This window comes from Heptranchias perlo, chromosome 8, assembly GCF_035084215.1.
Source record: "Heptranchias perlo isolate sHepPer1 chromosome 8, sHepPer1.hap1, whole genome shotgun sequence".
NCBI lineage: Eukaryota > Metazoa > Chordata > Chondrichthyes > Hexanchiformes > Hexanchidae > Heptranchias > Heptranchias perlo.
The window spans coordinates 10,263,656-10,286,558 of NC_090332.1; the positions used below are offsets into that span (position 1 = coordinate 10,263,656).

Genomic DNA, 22,903 nt, shown 5'->3' on the forward strand with positions numbered 1-22,903 from the left:
CACGGTTTGGTGCGGTGTTGGATGAGCTAATAGCCGCAGAGCGGGAGCGGGTGGGGCTACGTTGCAGACGGCGCGCGCGGTGCTTCTCCCGGAGTCGAGTCGAGTCTCGAGCGCCCCGCAGTCTGCCTTCCATCCGGCGGTCGTTAAGAGGCGGGGGGGGGGAGGGAGAGACGCTCCCTGCAAATGGCGATGGGCAGGCCTTACGACCTAATCGTGTTCGGCGCCTCCGGCTTCACCGGTCAGTTTGTGGTGGAGGAGGTGGCCCGGGTGGCGTCGGAGGCGGATCTGCTGCGACCCCTGACATGGGCCGTGGCCGGCAGGAACCGTGCGAAACTGGAAGAGGTGCTGGAGCGGGCGTCGAGCGCCCTGGGTGAGTGAGTGAATGAATGGGCCTCGGACCCCGGGCTGAGGGAGGGACGTACCAGAGAGGGGATGGCACAGACATTTCAGCTTGTTCTTGGGAATACCACTGATCTAAAGATAATTAAAACGGCTTCACGTTTATTCTGTGCTTTAAGTTATGAGTTTATTTTATAAAACGGCCAAACGTTTCATCTCCCAGTTGTTACGAGCGAAAATGTGTTTTTAAAAAAAACAATAAATACTTGGCCGACGGGATTTATCGCACCCGCTGCTCTTTTGAGTTTTACGTCCAAAGTTATTGAAACGTTTGCAATTGTTTTGCCAGAGCTGTCAACACCGAGGCGTTGTTGTTAAGAGTCAGATTTCTGGTCCCTTTTTTTTTCAGGAGTGAAAAGGATTGTAAATTAATTCAGATGCACGGAGAAGCTGTGTTTAATTTTATATGTCATTTTTAAACTAAAGTGAGCAACTCGTAGTGAGCGACACTGGGCTGGTCATTGATTTTGATAGTTTGAGCAACAGCGGCTTGCATTTATTTAGTGCCTTTAATATGTAGCAAAGCGTCCTGAGGCACTTTATAATTAGGAGGTCAGATCAAAGTAGGAATAGCAAGAGGACTAGGAGAGATAACCAAAGGCACTGTTTGAAGAGGTAGGTCTTAAGGAGTTTGAAGGTGGGAAGAGATGCAGCAAGAAAAAGGAGTTTAATGTGGGAGTTCCAGAGTGTGTGGGTAAAATGGTTGAACAGTGTGGTACTGATGAAAGAGGAAGAAAGTGCTGTACATTAGTATTGGAAGAGTGGAGGTGGTGATAATCCTTCTCCTTGAACCTCTGCAGTCCTTGTGGTGAAGGTACTCCTACAATGCTGTTAGGTAGGGAGTTCCAAGATTTTGACCCAGTGCTGATGAAGGAATGGTGATATATGTCAAAAATCAGGATGGTGTGTGACTTGGAGGGGAACTTAGAGGTGATAGTGTTCCTATGAACCTGCTGCCCTTGTCCATCTAGATGGTGGAGGCCACGGGTTTAGGAAGTGCTACTGAAGAATCCTTGGTGACTTGCTGTAGTACATCCTGTAGATAATACACACTGCAGTCACGATAAGTGGAAGGTGGCGGGAGTGGATATCTGAGTTGGTGGATGGGGTGCCGATCAAGCATCCAGGACAAGCTTGAGTATTGTTGCAGTTGCATACATCTAGGCAAGTGGAAGACATTCCATTACACTCCTGACTTGTGCCTTGTAGGTGGTGGAGAGGCTTTGGGGAGTCAAGAAATGAGCCACTTGCTGCAGAATACCTAGCCTGTGACCTGCTTTAGTAGCCATGGGATTCATTTGGCTGATCCATTTGAGTTTCTGAATGTTGGTCATGAAGCAATTTGAAGATGATTTTGAAGTTAGTGCGCTGGGGCATAGAGAGTCCAGAGCGGTTAGCAAGGATTGAGGTGATAGATTAGTGGGAGTTTGTGTGGGATAGGATACAGACAAAATGAATGTAGGGTGGAACCAGGGAGACCAGTGAGAAGGGCAATGGAAACGTCCAGTCTGGAGGGTGACAGATGTGGATGAGAATTTGTGGCATTGGGGTTTATGTAAGGTTGGTGATGAGCAATGTTTTGGGGTGATAGTCTGGATGCAGAGTTTGAAGCTCACCCCAGGATTGAGCAGTTGCACACCATCAAGTTGAGCATGAGTGAGCAGCCAGGAGGGAGTTGGTATCATGGCCGAGGGCATGGAGTTTCTGGCAGGAGCTAAGTCGGATAGCTTCGGTCATGCAGACTTTGTTTATGTTTAAGAAACAAATGCATCAAACTCTCTCTAATTTCAATTATAATTGCATTGGTACCCTCTTATCTGCAAGTCCAGTTCATTAATAAACATGTCATTAACAGTGTGCTTAGTCACTGTACCCAACAGCTGCAGTCTACTCAGCCTATGCAGATTCACAATATAGATAGCCCTGATAGGATAGCAGAAGGATAACTGCACTTGTTACTCTAAATTTTTAAAACAATAGTTGAATTGTCTGTGGTACAGTTGAAATATTAGCTCTTTTATTGCCAGCAATGCCAAATCGTAAATAATCTTTTTTTGCATTTTAGATCTGATTAGAAAGTTCCAGCAGCAAACTGTTATTTTGTATACATTTATTTTCTGTAGTAGGGCAGAGTTCCTAGAAGGCCATATCCAGTGTTGCTTTTCACCCAATTGCTCGGAGCTATGCAGCCTAATGGTGAGCTTTCCTCCTGTTCCCTCCCCACATCATGGGGGATGGGCACCTGCTTTCCACTCAGTACATGAATGTGACTGAGATTAGACATTCAATGTAGTAGAAGAATAAATTTGTGCTTCTGTTGTGACACTGTATGTTCTGTCTTGTTCTTTCAAACTTGTTTTAATTTAGATTGTTTTATCTCCACCCTTATTATTATTAATAAAGATTATTTGTATGCTGCTTTAACATTACAATGGGCGCATCATCAAGGTGATGCAAATATACACCAAGAAAACAAAATAGTGCAATACATTTCTAACGTGGTCCAGTATTTGACATATTCCACTTTGTGCCTAGTCTGTATGAAATATGTTGCATTTTGTTACAGAAGAAAAAAAACAATTATTTTGCAAAATGTATTTCCAGTGATAAAGGGACAAAAATAATGCTCCTCTTTCAGGAAATCCAGAACTGAAGTCTAAAGTATATATAATCATCTGTGATGTCAATGATCAGCTCTCACTTGCTGCAATGTGCCAGCAGGGATTTGTGATCCTCAACTGCGTAGGACCAGTAAGTATACTTTTGAGTACAAAAGCAGGAAATCTGCCTGCCTTGTTGATGTACTGTAGTCTTGTCCATTTTATTCAATTTAATGTATTTGCAGTATCTTTCAGAATAATGAATTAAATACTCTTATGACATTATTTGAATTATAAATTTTTGCTTTTGAGGAGGTTTATTTTTCTATAGATAGTACAGTGCCACTGGGCATACATACATAGTGTGTAGGAAGGGAAAAAGATTTATCCACATGGAGTTTTTGGAATAAAAAAAGTTTGGGCCAAGAAACATAATTGTGTCTCTACTAATGATTCCTTGTGTAGAGATGGCTGATTATTTGATTTAAAAAAAATAAAATCCTGTTGCCACTTAATGCACTAAGGCTAGAAAGGATAGGATAAGAATGAATTCAGTACCTGCTGTATTGTGTAGCTACAAAGGTGAGACAGGTCAAAAATACAGTATTGGAATCAGTTATTTCTACTTGGTGTTAAGTGCCATTTAATAGCTGGCATTTTAAAAACCATTGTTGTAAATTAGCTAGTATTATGATACATTCTAATACATATGCAGCCAACTTATTTTTTTTTAAAAGCTTTGGTAATGCAGTGCATTTGAATGCTTATTCTTAGTAGCTGAGTTACTGTATAAAAGACCTTAGAAACAGACAGCAAGATAATATAAAGTCTAGACTTTGAGCACAATTCAGTTTTAATATTTCAATATTTGTTGCAGTATTTAATTTCTGTAGTAGAAACTAATGAATGGAATTAAATTATCTTTTATTCAAAAATCAATATGGTATTACTCAGTCCTTGCATATTTTTTTAAAAGTCAAACTAGACAATATTTGTGTTTTTATTAGAGTTTAATGGCTTAGATCTTAACCAAATGATTGACAGTTTAATCATTCTGTATAATAACCAGCTGAAAATAGCCTGAAGCCCAATAGCTCTTGTTAAAAAAAAGTTTAATTTACACATAGACTTTATTTTATTAGAAATGACTGTGCCTTTTTTTACAATTTAAAATACACTAAAAAGGAATGGTCTAACCTGACGTTGCCAGTAGCTGACACCAGACTATCTGTTATTAGTACAGGTTTTTTGGAGAGCCGGTGGTGAAGGCCTGCGTTGAAAATGGAACCCACTGTGTTGATATTAGTGGTGAACCCCAGGTATTGATGTTTTTCTCTTTTTTAAAAGAAGCGATCAGATATTATAGGCTGTTTTATATTCACTTCCCAGGAAGATTTCAACATTTTTCGAATGCTCTCTTGTATTTTTGTATATTTCCCTATCATAAATCCTGAATCCGCAGACACTATAAACACTAGTTACCATGTATAATTAAAGGCGTTGGTACAGTCCCTTTGAACTTAATCAGTTATTATATTACACAAGCATTGTTTACAAGTGGAAATCTGAAGTATGGGTTAGACCTTCGGATAGAAGTCCAAACCTGATAAAGCTGAGGATGTTATTATAGTACGTAAAGTTTGATCAGTCCTAATGCCCTTGTGGTCAGATACTGCCGCAAGGGTTACAGGAGGGATTATATTTTTAGTAGCTCAAAGTTTGGTGTATTATTGATCTCCTCTGTAACTGTGGAGCAATACTTTATAGTAAGAGTACTGAAAATCTGGAATAAAAATGAGACTGAGAAATGCACATCCGAAGAGAGAAGATGGATTAGCTTTTCAGGTAGAAACCCTTCATCAGAATTCCCAGTTCTGATGGAGGCTGTACCCAAAGCAACCTATTCTTTTCTCTCTTCAGACATTAATGGACCTACTGTATATAGAATGATATAGCACAGAAGGAGGCCATTGTGCCTATGCCGACTCTTTGAAAGAGCTATCCAAGTAGTCCCACTCCCATGCTTTTTCCCCATAGCCCTGCAACTCCCTTTTGAAAGTTATTATTGAATCTGCTTCTACCACCTTTTCAGATCATATTTCTAATATTTTCTATTAGAGCAATAATTTACCATTGTTTGAAAAACTATAGTGAAAATTTTGTGTTTTCTTGTACTCTAAATAAAATTTGGTGTAAACATAATCTGTGGTTTCAGTAGTTTAGTCTACTATCTACTGATGTTGCATGATATCCATTAGCAGGAAGTTGTGAACACCACTTTCTCAACTTCTAGAAATATACAACAGGTCAATCAGCATCCAAAAGAAATAGGTTAACTTTTCAGCTGGGACTCTTCATTAGAATTCTGATTTGGTCCCACTCAAAATGTTAACCTACGTTTCTCTTTTCAGCTGTGCGTTTGTAGCATTTTACATTTTTAGTTCAGATTTCCAGCATTTGTCAAATTTCACATTTGACTGTTCAAATTATTTTTAGCTCTTCAATCCAATGGTATAGTTGAGAGTAACATTTTTATTTTGAAGAAAGCAAAACTTGAAGTGTTTTGTCATTCACAGTTTTTGGAAGGAATGCAACTAAAATATGACAGCCAAGCTGCTGAAAAAGGAGTGTATGTGATTGGAAGCTGTGGGTTTGATTCCATTCCAGCAGATATGGGTGTACTCTATACCAGGAACCAGTTGAAAGGTAATGGTTATTTACAATAAATACCTTAGATGTTCTCTAACTTAAAGAAAGTTCTATACAATTTGCATTGCCTTAGTTGTAGAGCACCTAAATCTGTCAGTACCATCCAGACAGCTTTGCATCAGGAGTTGTGGTTTTGAACCATATACCATTTTATAATGTATTATGTTGTTGCACCAATGCATTGTGTATCTCTACTGCCTGATGCTGCTACGTGCAACTTACAATAATTTCTAGGAAAGAATTGTAAAAATGACAAAAGCAAAGTGAACTTTTCTGGCAATGGATAAAACTGTGGGCAAGCCGGGAATTTTTTTTTGTTATACAATTCCAAAGTGTCAACTGTTTTCTAGAATTTAATTACTTGTGCTACTGTAGACCTTCCGAAAAGTCACGATCTAACCAATAATGTACAGTAATACCAAAAAATTGCCCGGTTTACATGATTTTTGAGTTCCAACTTCAACTACAAATGTTAGTGGACTTGGGTGTACATCAGGTATTTAGTTGCTGAATTAAGGTGAGCCCAGAGGTGAATGGAGAAAGGTTTCTACTTGGAAGAGAACATTGCTGATGTGCCAAATGGAGCTTTACCTCAACACGGTACACCATCTCTATACTGAGCAATATTAATAACGGCTCTGAAGATGTCAACAGTTATCTGCCAGCCTTCAGCCTGGATCCTTGGGGTATAGCCCAAAGAGTACAATTGGGATAACCTTTTTAAGTAGTCAGTAGCAAGCTTGGTGCCTTGATATCTGTTTTGAATACCACATTCATGGCTTAAAGTGTAATCCAATGTTCATTTATCTACCTTTTTTTGTTTTTTTGTAATCCTTAAACTCTGGTTACCTGAACTGGAATCTATCTGAATTTTGTGGACACCTAGCCTAGATGGGTGTAGCTTGGTCATTAGTTTCAATTGTATATTAGTATATGACTACCTTTTAACAAGAATTAATCCACTAACCTTTTATACTGTTTGGTTTCTTGGGCTGTTTACCTCCTTACAGCACAATTGTTTGTCATTTTCTTTAATTTCTTAGTTTTACTTTTGTTCTAGTTCTGCTTTTCATAAAAATCCACTTCGAGTTCTGTTAGGCCACTAGATGAGATTATATGGATAACTGGAACACTCCATTATAGGTGAAGGGCGATAATTCGCTTGTAACTTTGTTGCTGTGAGTTATTAAATTCTTTAAGGAGAATAAATTTTATATTAGTTACCTATTGAGTATTCTATTTAAATCATCTATTTTAAAAATGCCTTTTAATTTTAATGGAGACACATAACAGAAGAAAAAACGTCTAGAAAAAACCAAACAGTCTTATCAGGCCAATCCCAAAAACTTTTTTAAAATTACTATTTGTTCATGGGATGTGGGCGTCGCTGGTGAGGCCGGCATTTATTGCCCATCCCTAATTGCCCTTGAGAAGGTGGTGGTGAGCCACCGCTGCAGAATTTACTGTAGCCGGTCAACGAACAGCGCCCACTGCTAGTTAGACTTGTCATTGCCTGTTTAATCTCCGAGATTTTGCGCCACAAGTTGCTGGAAGTGGGAGATGGAAGTGGTGCGGTGCCCCCTGCAGGGAGTCTGGGATCTGAGTGAACAGGGCAAGCAACTGTGTATCCCCTTAACCAATCAGATTGAAGGATTGTGAAATTAACAAGGACTGAGAAAGAAGTGTAAATTAGAAGGGGTGAATTCAATGTCCAATCAGGTACAGAAAGAGAAATAAAGAAAGGAAAGAAAGATTGGATAGAGAGAGAAAAAAAGAGACTAAGTTTTTAAAAAAAAAATTCCAACAACAATTAAAACCAGAAGGAATGAGACTCCACACTTGTAATAGTTAATTTTCAGTGCCAGAGAGGTTGATTGGCAGTAATGAATATTTATCATGTCATTAAAAGGGTACATAGACTTGAAATGACTTGACTTAACTTTCTGTGGCGTGTTTAGTTCGTATACCGTGCAGATACAGGAACTTCACGCTGTTCAGTGCATTTGAATGATGAGGCAGACAGCGAGATCCTGTTTTTGTGAAGCTAACAGCGGAGCATCTTGGACAGCAACTTTTGGATTTCCGCGTTGAACCGCGCATCTGCCCTTGCCTGAAGTTGCTGTGCGATTTGTGCATAATTAACGGTGAACGCCATTAGCCTCACCATTATTTTGACAGCATATTCTGGGCCAATATCGCCCATTCCCTTAAATATATATACAATTTTCTACATTATCTGCCTATCCTAGTCAGTTCGTTCCACGTATTCACAACTCTCTGGTTGAATCTAACCAGTCTGCTCGCTTCCTCTCCTTAGCTGAAGGCCATGTCCCCAGGTTCTAAAACTTGTGGCAATTATCAGGGTTCAATTTATCTGTTCTTTTAAGAACCTTGAATACGTGCTCCCCTGAGCCTTCTCTTCTCCAGAATCAACAATCTCAGGCTCTTCAAACTCTCTTTAGATACACAGAAAATAGGAGCAGGAGTAGGCCATTTGGCCCTTCGAGCCTGCTCTGCCATTCAATATGATCATGGCTGATCCTCTATCTCAATACCATAGTCCCGCTCTCTCCCCGTACCCCTTGATGCCTTTTGTGCCTAGAAATCTATCTAGCTCCTTCTTAAATATATTCAGTGACTTGGCCTCCACAGCCTTCTGTGATAGAGAATTCCACAGGTTCACCACCCTCTGAGTGAAGAAATTTCTCCTAATCTCAGTCCCAAATGTCCTACCCCGTATCCTGAGACTCTGACCCCTCGTTCTGGACCCCCCAGCCAGGGGAAACATTCTCCCTACATCCAGTCTGTCTAGCCCTGTCAGAATTTTATATGCTTCAATAAGGTCCCCTCTCATTCTTCTAAACTCGAGTGAATACAGGCCGAGTCGACCCAATCTCTCCTCATACGACAGTCCTGCCATCCCAGGAATCAGTCTTGAACCATTGCTGCACTCCCTCTATGGCAAGTATATTCTTTCTTGGGTAAGGAGACCAGAACTGCACACAATACTCCTGGTGTGGTCTCACCAAGGCCCTGTATAACTGCAGTAAGACATCCTTGCTCCTGTACTCGCATCCTCTTGCAATGAAGGCCAACATACCATTTGCCTTCCTAACTGCTTGCTGCACCTGCATGTTTGCTTTCAATGACTGGTGTACAAGGACACCCAGGTCCCTTTGTACATCAACATTTCCCAATCCATCACCAATTAATACTCTGCCTTTCTGTTTTTCCTTCTGAAGTGGATAACTTCACATTTATCTACATTATACTGCATCTGCCATGTATTTGCCCACTCACTCAACTTGTCTAAATTGCCTTGAAGCCTCTTTGCATCCTCCTCACATCTCACGATCCCACCTAGTTTTGTGTCGTCAGCAAACTTGGAAATATTACATTTGGTTCCCTCATTCAAATCATTGATATATATTGAGACTAGCTGGGGCACAAGCACTGATCCCTGTGGTACCCCACTAGTCACTGCCTGCCACCCCAAAAAAGACCCATTTATTCCTACTCTGTTAACCAATTTTCAATCCATGCCAGTATATTACCACCAATCCCATGTGCTTTAATTTTACACGCTAACCTCATGTGGGATTTTATCAAAGGCCTTCTGAAAATCCAAATAAACCACATCCACTGGCTCTCCCTTATCTATTCTACCAGTTACATCCTCAAAATTCCAGTAGGTTTGTCAAACATGATTTCCCTTTCATAAATCCATGTTGACTTTGTCTAATTCTGCTGATATTTTCTATGTGTCTTGTTATCACATCCTTTATAATAGACTCTAGCATTTTCCCTACTACTGATAGGCTAACTGGTCCCCTGCTTTCTCTCTCCCTCTTTATAGTTCAAATGGTGATTTTAAGTTGAACACCTCCAGTTTTAGAGCCTCAAGTGCAATCTAATTTTTGTAGTTGGTTCAGAACTATGGAAAATTTTAAAGTTTAGATTGATCAGTGATTTGGTTTTTTTTTTAAAAAGTGGATGCATTTGAGAATAAGGTTATTCATCCATACCTTTACTTTGTTACTTTTCAGGTACTCTGACTTCTGTTGAAAGTTTCCTATTGATACAGACTGGACCTGAGGTTTGTCTCCTGTTAATAATGACCATGTTTTTCTGAACCCTAATGTAGTATTCTTGAAATGATGAATACTGGCATTTACACTGTTGCATGTTTGCATCCAAATAACCAGTGTAGGGGAACAGATTTAATCTACGTTGGCAGCTCTCCTTTAGTGTTGCTCACGTCGTGCCAAAGGATATGTTGCTTTAGAACAATATTGGGGAGAGTGTTATAGGAAGTAAGTGTGACACTTACAGGAAGTGCATGCTATACACAAGACTTTTATTATCGCTGCTAGTTGTTAAACTATTTAGAAAATAAGGTGGTTAATATCAAATTGCCTCCATGTACTGCGCATGATGTTTGTGATTTCTATGTTTGGAATATATATGAACAATTGAATACCTTTTTTAAAGCTTTTAAAACCCAGCCTTGGTTTCTCTATTGTCAAAAATATACATTTTAGAATGAGTTTGATAGATATATTTGAGAAGTCTTGTTTTTAGATTAAATGATTGCTTTCCTGCTTCCAATCTGTATCATTCTCAAATTCTTCAGAGTGAATGAATTACTTTTGAATTGTATTCACTGTTACATAGGTAAATAAATGCAGCAGCCAACTTGTGCACAGCAAAGTCTTACAAACAACAATGAGATGTGACTAGATAATCTGTTTTTGATGTTGGCCAGGCCATCAGGAAAAGTATGTTTCGAGCAGGCTGCAGTGTAGAATTTGTCACCATTCCTTTACGGATGCTAGTATATATGAATGGTTTTGGAGTAACTATGCCAGGTGAAAATGGACATTAGCAAGTTTTTAATAAAGGAATGCACTGTATTTCCAACCACTTAAAGATTGATTTTGGTACATAATGTTAATTGGGCAGGCTGAATAAGAAAGGGTTTGAACTGACTGAAATAAATGCACCTTAGTTTGAGGTTTCTGCTTCTCCGAACATTTCCTATCTTGTTAATAGGGTGCTACTTTTCATGATGGAACTTGGCAGTCTGCAATCCATGGACTGTCTGATCAGGATAATCTGAGGAAACTGAGAAGGCAGCTTGGATATAAACCCCTCCCAATTATTGGGGCCAAACTAAGACGGAGGTGAGAAAAAAATAAAAAAAACATGTAAAATTCTTATTGCTTATTTATTTCTGCTTAGTTAAGTTTGATACCGATCAAGTTTCCTCCACCCCCGGATGAAATGACGGTTGTACAGCTCAACTATACACTGAAGCTGAATGTAATTTCTGTGAGGGATTGGAGTTTATATTCTGTTGTCTGTTGTGCACTGAATCTGGTGAGTGCGTACAAATGCTCATTAAGATGTGTGACTGGACCTGGATTTACCACAAGGAAAACTGTTGCATGCTTAGTTCACGATCCCAAATGGCAAGTAACTTGTATAGATCTGATTCATTACTGCTTAGTTTTCTTAAAGCTCATAAGAATGTATGAGTAAATCCCAGTGATGAAAACCTCCAGAGTAAACAGCATGATAGTGTGTGTGTGCAAGAGAGAAAAAAAAGAGATATTTAGTTTGGGAGAAGGAGCAGTAACAAAAAGATGGCTGTTCTCAGTGATGTGGCAGGGTTTAAAAATAGTGCTTTTAGAAAAACTATTGCTTACAAAGGAGCCGTAGTTTATTACATTAGTTTACAATCTGTATACAAATTGTATACTCAGTGGAAGCCAGTGCACTGATGTCTCATTTGACTAAATTGTAGGTGCTTCCTGTGGTAGATGTTTAACTGCAACTAATGCTGATTTAAAAGGGATAGTATATTTGACAACTGAGGTGTAGCAGCTTTTAAGTTGGCCATTTCTCTAAATTGTAAAAATACAGTACACCTCTGTGTCCTTAACACTTTCATGAAAGTTTCTGGATGTACCCACCCCACTCTACATGCCTTGAGGAAACTAGACAACAGGCCTACCAAACATCTTCCTTCTTGACTAATCTGAACCCAACTTCTCACCACATATTTCCATTCTCATTCATTCTCTCTTTGCCCCCCTCTCCCTCCTCCCTTTTACTGCCCTTAATGTTGCTTCAGTAGCTTTCGCTGGTAATTTATTCCATAAGTATATTACTTTTTATGTGAGATCCTAATTTTTAACTTGGGCTCCCCAGCATTTGAGCCCTTTGCCATAGTGAACAATTTGTCTTTAATCTGGTTAAAAACTTTGTAATTTTTCTATCTAGCTATCAAAATATTTATGATTTAAGTACTGTCTTTTCACTCTGATCTCAATTTTTTTTTCTGCTTGAGTACATGCTTTTGCTTACATTAATGTGAAATAAATGCTCGTTAAGATGTGTGACTGGACCTATGTTTACCACAAGGAAATCTGTTGTGTGCTTCGTTCATAATCTAAAATGACAAGTAAGTTTTATATAGGTCTGACTCAATATTGCTTAATTTTCTAAAAACACAATGTATGCAAACATATAAAATATGTTTCTTCAGATAGAGTATGCTAGTGATGAAAAGCTCAGAGTAAAAAGCATGGATATGTGTGTGAGAGAAAGAGATATACAGAGTCAGGGAGAAGGAGCAGCAACAAAAAGATGGCTGTTCTTGGTGGCAGGTTTTAAAAATAGTGCGTTTAATAAAACTATTGCTTTCCAGTCTATATGTGGCATAAATCTACATATTTGGCTAGAGAGACTTCCTTGAACTTAGTGTTTTTTCCTTCACAGAGGTTCAGTATTTTATAGTAACACAATGAATCAATATGCTATCCCATTCATGGGATCTGACGCCTCTGTAGTCAAACGCACACAGCGTTACCTGCATGAGAACTTACAGGAAAGTCCTGTAAGTACATTCTTAGTTTCCTTAAATCTTGTATCTCTGTATTGGTATTTATGGTCTGTTTAGCTTTTTTTAAAAAAAATCTATTTTGCATTGAACTAGGCTCAAATGTTAAAAATGATACAGATCAAATGCAATTCTTATGATTGTCAAAAACTGAGGCTCATTGATATTTTGTTTTACTTGTTCTTATTGTTAAAAATGCACTTGGCTGTTGCAAAGCCTGCATAATTTTGTTGGAATTTTCTCTCTCTCTCTCTTGCCAAAAAAAAATGGCCATTCAGCCTATGGGCTTATGTGGATTCTCCATGATCTCAAATACAAGGAGGAAGGTCTTCAAACAAAAACAGAAACTGTTGGAAACACTCAATAGTTCAGGCAGCATCTGTGGAGGGAACAGACAAGTTAATGCTACGGATGTGGCCCATTCTTCAAAACTGAAAAATAAGAGGCAGACAGGCATATTAATGCAATCATAAAAAGGGGGAGGTGAAAATATATTTTTTTAAAATGCAGGAATCATGAATGGAATGGTGTAACAGATCATCTCAGTCAAGTAATGGACAAAAGCATTAATACATTAAAGAAAGAGGCTATTACATTTGAACAGCATTTAAAAGGAACAGAACAAAGGAAAGGGGAGACAACTTAAATGCACACACAAGAAATAGAATGATCTGTAAACTGCTAAAGTTATTAAATCTTCAGTTTTTCAGGAAGAGATGTCTACCATGGGCAGCCCATCTCAATTATTTGATTTGTCTGTATAGGCACATGTATGGTTTACATTGTTAGTATCTGGACTGGAGAGCACATAAGAGAAAAGGGAGAACATGATCTTTAGGGAATTTAAGAAAGCAGCAATTTGGTGTCCATCTGTTTTGATGAACACATTCACGTTCAATCGATAAGGCACAGCATTTCTCAAACTCGTTATGATTACGGTTGTGTCCATTAATACACCTGTTCAACTTTTGGGAATTCCTTCAGTGCATTTTATAATTAGTTGCTACAGCCCCATTTGATGCCTTTGCTTAACTGATTCAAAGGAAAAATCAGGATAGGGATAGGGCCACTAAGGGATACACATGATAAACTCACAGCTAATGACAGCGAAATGGCAGAAATATGAAATAATTACTTTGCCTCCGTATTTACCAAGGATGCACGGATGCAATCCATCTAGACCTGAGGTTTTATCCTCTAAGTTTGATTAGTTTATCAATTATCTCCCCCCTTTCTATCTTAAATGTCTATATCTTTTTTGATCTCTTCTTTGGGCATGACATTAGAAGAAGAGATCAAAAAAGATATAGACATTTAAGATATAAAGGGGGGAGATAATTGATAAACTAATCAAACTTAGAGGATAAAACCCCAGGTCTAGATGGATTGCATCCGTGCATATTAAAAGAAGTTAGGGAAGAGTTAGCAGAAGCACTATTACATACATATAAAAATCCATTAGAAATGGAAATAATGCCTGAGGACTGGCGGACAGCTAATGCAATTCCTATATTTAAAAAGGGAGATAGAACCAGTCCAGAGAACTATAGACCAATTAGTGTAATGTCAGTGGTAGGATAGATAATGGAACCCTTACTCAAAAATGTAAGAGAAAAACATCTAGAAACTGAAAATATAATAAAGAATAGTCAGCACAGATTTCAAAAGGGAAGGTCATGCTTGACCAACCTTATTGAATTCTTTGAAGAAGTAACAGGGTAGACAAGGGTAACATAGTAAATGTAACACATTTGGATTTTCAAAAGGGCTTCGATAAGATACCAAATGGTAGACTCGTGACTAAGGTCAGAGCATGTGGCGTTAGGGGACAAGTAGCAGAATGGATAGCAAGCTGGCTACAAAACAGAAAACAAAGAGTAGGGGTTAAAGGTAGTTACTCAGACTGGCAAAAGGTGGGAAGTGGTGTTCCACAAGGATCGATGCAGGGACTACTGTTCACCATTACATAAATGATTTGGAATCGGAAGTACAATTTCAAAATTTGTGGACTACACTGAATTGGGTGTAGTTAATACTGCGGAGGACAGGAAGACATTAATAAACTTGCAGAATGGGTGTGTAATTGGCAAATGAATTTCAATATAGCTAAGTATGAGGTATTACATTTTGGTAGCAAAAATAAGGGGGGCCACATCCTGCTGGGATAATAGTCTAAATGAGATAGAGGAGCAGAGGGATCTGAGAGTACAGATACACAAATTACTAAAAGTAGTGACACAGGTTAATAAGGCCATCAAAAAAGCAAACCAAGCAGTGGGGTTTATTTCTAGAGGGATAGAATTGAAAATCAGAGAAGTTATGTTAAAATTGTATTGAATCTTGGTTAGACCACACTAGGAGTACTGTGAACAGTTCTGGCCTCCAGATTATAAAAAGGATATAGAGGCACAGGAGAAGGATCAAAAAAGATTTACTGGAATGATACCAGAACTGAGAGGTTATAACTATCAGGAAAGACTGAGCAGGCTGGGGCTCTTTTCTCTGGAAAAGAGAAGATTGAGGGCTGACCTGATAGAGGTCTTGAAGATAATGAAAGGGTTTGATAGGGTAGACGTAGAGATGATGTTTCCACTTGTGGGGAAGACCAGAACTAGGGGCCATAAATATAAGATAGTCACTAATAAGTCCAATGGGGAATTCAGAAGAAATTTCTTTATCCAGAGAGTGGTTAGAATGTGAAACTCTCTACCACAAGGAGTAGTTGAGGCGACTAGCATAGATGTGTTTTAAAGGGAAGCTAGATAAACATGAGGGAAAAGGGAGTAGAAGGATATGCTGATAGGGTTAGATGAAGTAGGGAGGGAGGAGGCTCGTGTGGAGCATAAACACCAGCATTAACCTGTGGGGCCGAATGGCTTGTTTCTGTGCTGTACATTCTATGTAATTCTATGATTCACTTTAGGTCCAGTATGGTGCCTATGCTGCCATAGGTGGAATTGGCTCAGTCATTTTGCTGATGGTAGCTGGCTTCTTCTTCTGGTGTTTGACAAAGTGTAGATTGGGAAGAAAACTTCTAATCAAAGTAAGTGGCTTGGACCTAAGATTGACACAAAAACTATTATAACTTGCATTAATTTTTTAATTTTTTTGAACATTTATTAGGAATGTACTGGTCTGTATAATTTTTATTACCTTCTGTTTATCATGTAGTATCCAGAGTTTTTCTCATCTGGATTTTTTACGAAGCAAGGGCCAACCAAAAAACAGGTATGTTGATTTTTCCCTACCCCCACTTCCTCTGTGTTTTCTTTGTTTAGAGCTTGTTTAATACTAACGCCATCATCAATCCTGAATTTTCAAATAGATGATATCTGTTCATTCACTCTCAATCTCTGCTAGGCTCCTCGTGCAGCAGTGTGGTGGAGAACTGACTAAGTTCTGAGGTCTTTGAGCTGCCTGGCTGTTCAAACTCTATTTATTAATGTGAACTTTATTAAACTTTGGAAAACAAACATCAGGCTTCAAACCACTTCAGTGAATAATATATATTTATTGTATGTATATTTAATAAAAATGAAATCTGTAAGCTTGATTTTTTTTGTGAAGTAAAGTGAGTCTGACAGTAAATCATAGAATTTTACAACATAGACTAAGGCTCTTATGTACCCTCTCCATGACCTTGACACCCTTCATAAAGTACCCAAAACTGGACACTCTTCTAACTGAGGCTTAACTAATGGTTTATGTAGGTTTAGCAATACTTCTTCGCTTTAATACTCCATATCCCTATTTATAAAACCCAGGATTCCATATGCATTTTTTAAACAGCTGTATCAACTTCTCCCACTTTAAAGATTTGTGTATCTGAATGTCTGATGCCTACTGTATTTTCACGTTGGAACATGTAGATCAAATACAATTGCTTTTCTTATTGTGGAAAAAAGCTGTTTGACTATGCTCGTAACACATTGTTCCAGCAGAAATATTTCCCTCTTGTGCACAATTTTGTTTTATTTTCACTTTGCTGCATTTAAATGGATTGAGGCAAACTGCTGATGGCTTTTTTTATACAAGGAGAGCAAAGAAAATTGAAATCTGAGGCTGCACTGTCTAAATGAAACCAAAGAAGAAAAATCTGAAACAAACAGTAATAAATTGAGTTTGAAAAACTTGTTTGTATTTTGCAGATGGCAGGGACCTCTTTCAGCATGACGTTCTTTGGTGAAGGGTATCAAGAAGGCCAAGATCCTCAGCAAGGTGGACCTTCTGTAAAAATCTGCACTCAAGTGAAAGGACCAGGTACGGGCAATTTCTAATGTAGACTAGTCTTATGACTTTGAAATACTTCTTCCTATATCTTTTTTAGTAGAGGGGCTGACAGTGCTAAGAAATAGACTGCACAAGTTCAACTGATAGGTGTATAGATATATATGTAAATTAAAATTGTCAAATTGATGTATATCTGTGCTGCCACACTATGGAGTGTTGGAATGTTTGTTTGTTCCCAGAGGGCATGTTCCTAATCTAGGCACATTACAGAGGGTAAATCCATGGAAAACTGTGTGGATGATGACAATGTCACTTGCAGAGGTTTAGGCTGAACAAGTAGTAAATGGCAGTAGGCGACCTAAAGAAGGCAGCACAAATCGGGGTAGAGCAGGATAGAAAGAGGGAGGTGAAGAGAATTTTAATTTATATTTTAAATGTATGTTTATTGTGGATGAGCTCCAGCACACAACAGTAGTCATTTAATTGTCTTTGATGAATACAATCAGTGTATAGCTTAATACCCTATTGGAAATTAATTTTTCATTTTTTAAAAATTAAAAGCTGTATGCAACTGAAGCTTGGTGAACTGCCCTAGCTCAACAACAACCACCACCACCAAAAAAACACATCAATTGTCATTAAATTGTAGCTGCTTGTGTGATCTTGCTGTGCACAAATGGTTGCCACGTTTACCTACATAACTGCATCTGCACTTTAAAATAATTCTTTGTCTATGCAATGCCTTGGAATGTTTGAGACATGATAAAAGCAAGCTGCCTTTTTACACAGCAGAAAGCCGTGCTTCGCTGAGCATAATGCTGGTTCAGCAGTTGATCAAAATAGGCAGCCAAATCAAAAAATGCTGGAAAAGTTCAAGTAAGGCAGCATCTGTGGAGAAAGAAAGAGTTAACGTTTCAGGTCGAAGACCTTTCGTCAGAACTCAGTGATGGGATTGCAAAAAGATAGATTCTACTACTGACCACAAGAAAATAAATATTGCTCCTGTAATCCGATTTTCTCCCCTCTCCCATTATTTTTGTTCTTTCCACTATATGAGTGAAAACCTGCCCAGCAAAAGTGCAGAAACCGTGAAACTTCCCATGGTTTGTATTCACTTCTGTATATACAGGAATTTCTTAAAATATAAGGTGGCATTTTTTTATTTGTTCATGGGATGTGGGCGTCGCTGGCGAGGCCAGCATTTGTTGCCCATCACTAATTGCCCTTGAGAAGGTGGTGCTGAGCCGCCGCCTTGAACCGCTGCAGTCCGTGTGGTGAAGCTTCTCCCACAGTGCATATTTATAATGGTTTACTTTCTCATTGCTTATTAGTCTATTTTCTTAATCTCCTCCCCCCCCCCCCCCTGCCAAATTCTCTGTTGTCTTTGTGCTTTTTGTTTACATCCATGTTGTTATTCAACTTTTTTAGTTTCATCATTCCTGCTGCCTGCACCCTGAGATGACCAACATGCATATGCTACAATAAAATGGTGGTCCATTTTTTGTAGTTGCTGTAGACACTGGAAATCCCACAGATGAGGCAATCTTGGGAATTCTTTACCTGTATATCTTGTTTCCCATGATAGGCTGGGGATCTGTGCTGAATTATACTTGGATTTACCCAAGTGAAGAAACTAAAATTTCCATGAAAATGATAGCACTGGAAAATGCAAACTCCTTATTTCTATATTTCATCGTGAAGTGTATGAATGACACCCTTCACTAGTGGCTCTTACAACAATTACTGGCACAGCAATCACTGGTTGAATTTATATTAAGTATCCAGCAATTCAATTGTCAACCCATTGAGAAATGAATCATCCCAGTGAAGCCTTTTTGCTTCTGTCTGTTAGTTCCTACCAGCTGTCACACTTTTTGTAAAGCTGTAGTTCTTTCCCGTAGACCTGGTATTCCTTTTATGATCACTTTTTTTTTGTTCAATACTAAATATTACATTCCACACTTTTTTGTCATGTTTATCATTTTGAGATTGATTTTTACATGTGAACATAATTTGAATAGATACTCCCAAAAGAATTTTTTTCAAAATTATTTACTCTGCTCGTTATTTAGGGATTTTATTATATTGAACTACTTTGAGGTCAATAGTACTTGTAGCAAAACATTCTTAAATGAAAGGCTGGCGTACAAATTGCATATTTAAAATGTTTTTCCACTAGTGGTGTAACCTGGTGACCGTATTGTCTTTGCTGCTTTCTCCTGTATGCGGGTAGTTTTTTTTTGGTGAGGGAACATAGGATGGCAAATATGTTTTTTTTAAAAAACTGCAAGTGTATTTCTGCTTAAGAGCATGTATCTACCTCATCTTTCTATAATGTACAGCATTACTTTTTTTGTCTGACTTATTTCAAAGCTTGCTGCTATTTTTAATTTTATTTCACAGAACCTGGTTATGTTGCTACCCCCGTAGCTATGGTGCAGGCAGCTGTCACAATACTCTGGGAACACAAGTCTCTGCCTAATCGGTGAGTTTCATGACTTAGACTTGAGTAAAATATTTGGAAGTGATTGCACTGTCTTCCAATGATTGCACTAATTGTTGTAGATTTGAAGTCAGGAGGGATCTCTTCAGATTGAGAGTCCTGAATGCAGATTTGGCCATTTGTTGTTTCGAACTTTTTTTTGCCCTCTTTTATAGGGGTGGTGTATACTCACCTGGAGCAGCATTCTCTAAGACCACCCTGACTGAAAGACTGAACAAGCATGGCATTGAGTTCTCTGTCATCAGCAAGCCTGAAGCATAATTGTTAAACACATTTTGAGCCCTGAGTGTGGTACCTCATAGTCCTGCTATTTACTACAATGACAAGATTACACAATAACAAACCTTTAATTAATCGCTATTTAGTAGCAGTTTGTTGACCGTATCGCAGTATAATGACCAAGATGCATAAATGGTTTCAGAGACTTGTTTTTGAGGATTCAGAGTAAGATTACACTTTTTTTGTGTTCTGTTCTAATGAGAAATAAACTTGTTTAATGTAACCGTACCAAAGTTGACTTGTGTATTTTTCAGTTGAAGTACAGTTACGACTATTTTATTTGTATTCAGGATGCGAAGAGGGAAGAAAAAGGTTAGATACAACCAACCTAATTCTTACAGTTCTACTTTTGTATGGGTTGGCTGGCTGTTGCATAGTAATATTGATAAATGCGAATAAGCACGCTCTCCACAATATCCTTCAATCATGACTAACAGGAAAGCAAAAATGGAGCTATAATAGTGAAAGGGAAAAATTTGAGCAAAGCTGTCAGTGTGCCTGCGTCAAGCTTTCAGCTGAAATTTTGGGGGTAATTTTAACCTAACTCGCCGGGATCGGGTGGAATGCTGGTTTTACACCCTGCCCAATGTTGCTGTCCATTGACTTCAAAAATCGGGCGGGGTGTAAAACCAGCATTGCACCCGATCCTTTGGATCCAGTGAACAGCCGTCTCTATATTTGGGCTGCTTGTTACTGTAAGTAAGCTAAAATTGCAAGATAATAATGGTTAGAATCCACATGGAGCATAATGTAAATAATCCCAGAACCTTCCATTGTAGGCCTAAAGGTATCAATAACAGCAATTTGCATTTATGTAGAAAAATTCCCCAAAACACTTCAGTCATAATCCAAAAAATGGATACCAAGCCATGGAAGGATTTCAGGAGCAAACAAAAACATGGTCAAAGAGGAGGGTTTGGAAGAACACTTTTTTAAAAAAGAGGGCTGAGGTGTTTAGGGAGGGAATTCCGGAGCATGGGGCCTAGACGGCTGAAGGCATGTTGGGTTGAGGGGGAAATGCGTAACAGGCCAGAGCCAGAGGAATGGAAAGTATGGAGGAAGAACTTGTAGGGCTGGTGGAGTTTTTGTTTAAAATTTGTTCATGGGATGTGGGCATCGCTGGCAAGGCCAGTATTTATTTCCCATCCCTAATTGCCCTTGAAGGTGGTGGTGAGCCGCCGCCTTGAACCACTGCAGTCCGTGTGGTGAAGATTCTCCCACAGTGCTATTAGGTAGGGAGTTCTAGGATTTTTGACCCAGCGACGATGAAGGAACGGCAATATATTTCCAAGTCGGGATGGTGTGTGACTTGGGAGGGGAACGTGCAGGTGGTGGTGTTCCCATGTGCCTACTGCCCTTGTCCTTCTAGGTAGTAGGTTACAGAGCTAGGGAGGGGCTAAGCTAAGGGGGAAATGTTCTGATATTTTTTGCAACAATTATATTGTGAAATTTTCAAGTAATAATGTTAGCTGGAAGCTGGAAACCTTTGATAAATGGTCGTTTAATAGCAACAGCTAAATCCTGCCTTTAAAACCTTTAAATAAAAAACATGAATGCAAGTACAAGCTAAGTATAATATCAAGAAATGCAGTATAAATTTTAAAACCAATCATAGAAACATGGTAATATACTGAGCAATAGTATTCCTTACCAAAAAACCCAGGAATTAGATAGGACACTTTCTTCAGTATGCTGATTGATCTTTGAAATTTCTACTCATGATCAGCTATAACCTGCTCTTGGTCTTTACAGTCCTCTGTCTAATACAGTCAATTCCCATTAAGTGAACAGAATCTTAGTGTAAAACAGTTTACTCATTTAGCAGGAATTCCTCACTGAAATAGGATATTGTTGAACAGTTGTGTTAAAAAAAAAATATAAGCCTGTTGACTACAACTGATAGGATCTCTAATATTGGTATTCTGATGAAGTGCCCAACCTGAAACTTTTAGACTATCATATTTCAGCTGCTGATTGTCCTGGCTGTGCATTTCCAACATTTTTTTTATTTCTAGTAGCTGGTCTGCTAAGGTGTTGCTCAGGGGTAATCTAGGGTCTAGAGCACGGTTGTGATGTTTAGCTGTTAATGTGGAGCTGTGCTTAACCTTGCCTGTTCCTTTATGACCACTGCTCAGCTACTTCCTTTGGGCAAGTGGTCTAAATAAGGAATTCCTGAGGTAAAGCAGAAGCTAATTGCTGTTGTGGTGGGAAGTTTCTCTATTGAAAGCTGCTTATAAATTTCCATCTGGAGGGTTCAGGTTATTGAAGTAACAACAAACTAGAGGAATGACTGTCTTTAACCAATTTTTTTAAAAATTAAAGTGATGTTTGATTACCATTTTGAGTACTCCATTTGGGTTAAATTTGATCTCCTATGGCATTGCTCAAGCATGGTAGAGATTTTTAGCTGCTAACTGGTCTGTCCCTTTTTAAGGCTGCTGCTCAGATACTTCCTGTGGGGAAGTTGTCTACATAAGTCCTGAGGTCATTTAGAAGCCAAGTATTGTTGGAAGTTTCTTTTGGATTGGCAGCTTCTTGGCTGTATTTTACCTCACTAGTGAACGATCTCTGACCAGCACTGGACACAGAAAGGAAGGGTAAATAGAGAGGGAAGGAAGGCTTCAGAAAATGTAATTAACAAATGTGTGTACATCACCTGACAAATCTTTGTGTACCTCCTAGAGTTTGGGATTTTGCTTGTCGTTCTAAGAACACAAGGGTGAGTTTATGATACTGCACTGCAGGTGAATAGGACTCCCTTGCCAGACACTTAAAATTACCCCCTTTACTACAACAACAACAAAACTACTTGCATTTATATAGCACCTTTAACATAGTGAAACATCCCAAGGCACTTTACAGGAGCTGAATCAGAAAAAATTGACAGAGCCAAAAAAGGAGACATTTAGAACAAGTGGCCAAAAGCTTGGTCAAAGAGGTAGGTTTTAAGGAGTGTCTTAAAGGAGGAGGAGAGAGGTGTAGAGGTTTACGGAGGGGAATTCCAGAGCTTTTCAGCTTAGATAGCTGAAAGCACACCCGCCAATGGTGAGGCGAAGGAAGTTGGAGATGCTAAGAGGCCAGAATTGGAGGAACGCAGAGTTACAGAGATAGGGAGGGGGCCAGGCTCCCTTTACATAGAAAGAAGTGAATATGTAGTTGTTATCATTGAACAGAGAGCTGGACTTTTCCTACCCAGTAAAAGGAAAAACAACTTTGTTTTGGAAAGAGGAGTCAGTTGCTGCCTTGTTCATTTCCCCTAGAGAGGATTCACTGTAGGAT

General features: G+C 38.8%; 1 protein-coding gene across 1 annotated transcript; it reads left to right on the plus strand.

Moving 5' to 3' along the window:
• The first annotated feature begins 56 nt into the window (after positions 1–56).
• On the plus strand, positions 57–19,857 carry sccpdha.1 (saccharopine dehydrogenase a, tandem duplicate 1). The gene is made up of 12 exons (XM_067988633.1): positions 57–370; positions 3,038–3,150; positions 4,238–4,318; positions 5,576–5,705; positions 9,755–9,804; positions 10,761–10,891; positions 12,492–12,609; positions 15,536–15,655; positions 15,784–15,840; positions 16,761–16,872; positions 19,246–19,327; positions 19,501–19,857. Exons 1-12 carry the CDS (start codon positions 184–186, stop codon positions 19,604–19,606), a joined length of 1,287 nt encoding a protein of 428 aa, XP_067844734.1. The 5' UTR covers positions 57–183; the 3' UTR covers positions 19,607–19,857.
• Positions 19,858–22,903: the final 3,046 nt, after the last annotated feature.

What these genes read in the sequence shown, in the direction of transcription:
- sccpdha.1 (XM_067988633.1), top strand. Translation starts at nt 184, where the DNA reads ATGGCGATGGGCAGGCCTTACGACCTAATCGTGTTCGGCGCCTCCGGC. An exon ending in TACCAGGAACCAGTTGAAAG is followed by an intron (nt 5,706 to 9,754) that starts GTAATGGTTATT and finishes GTTACTTTTCAG; the next exon opens with GTACTCTGACTTCTGTTGAA. An exon ending in TGATACAGACTGGACCTGAG is followed by an intron (nt 9,805 to 10,760) that starts GTTTGTCTCCTG and finishes TCTTGTTAATAG; the next exon opens with GGTGCTACTTTTCATGATGG.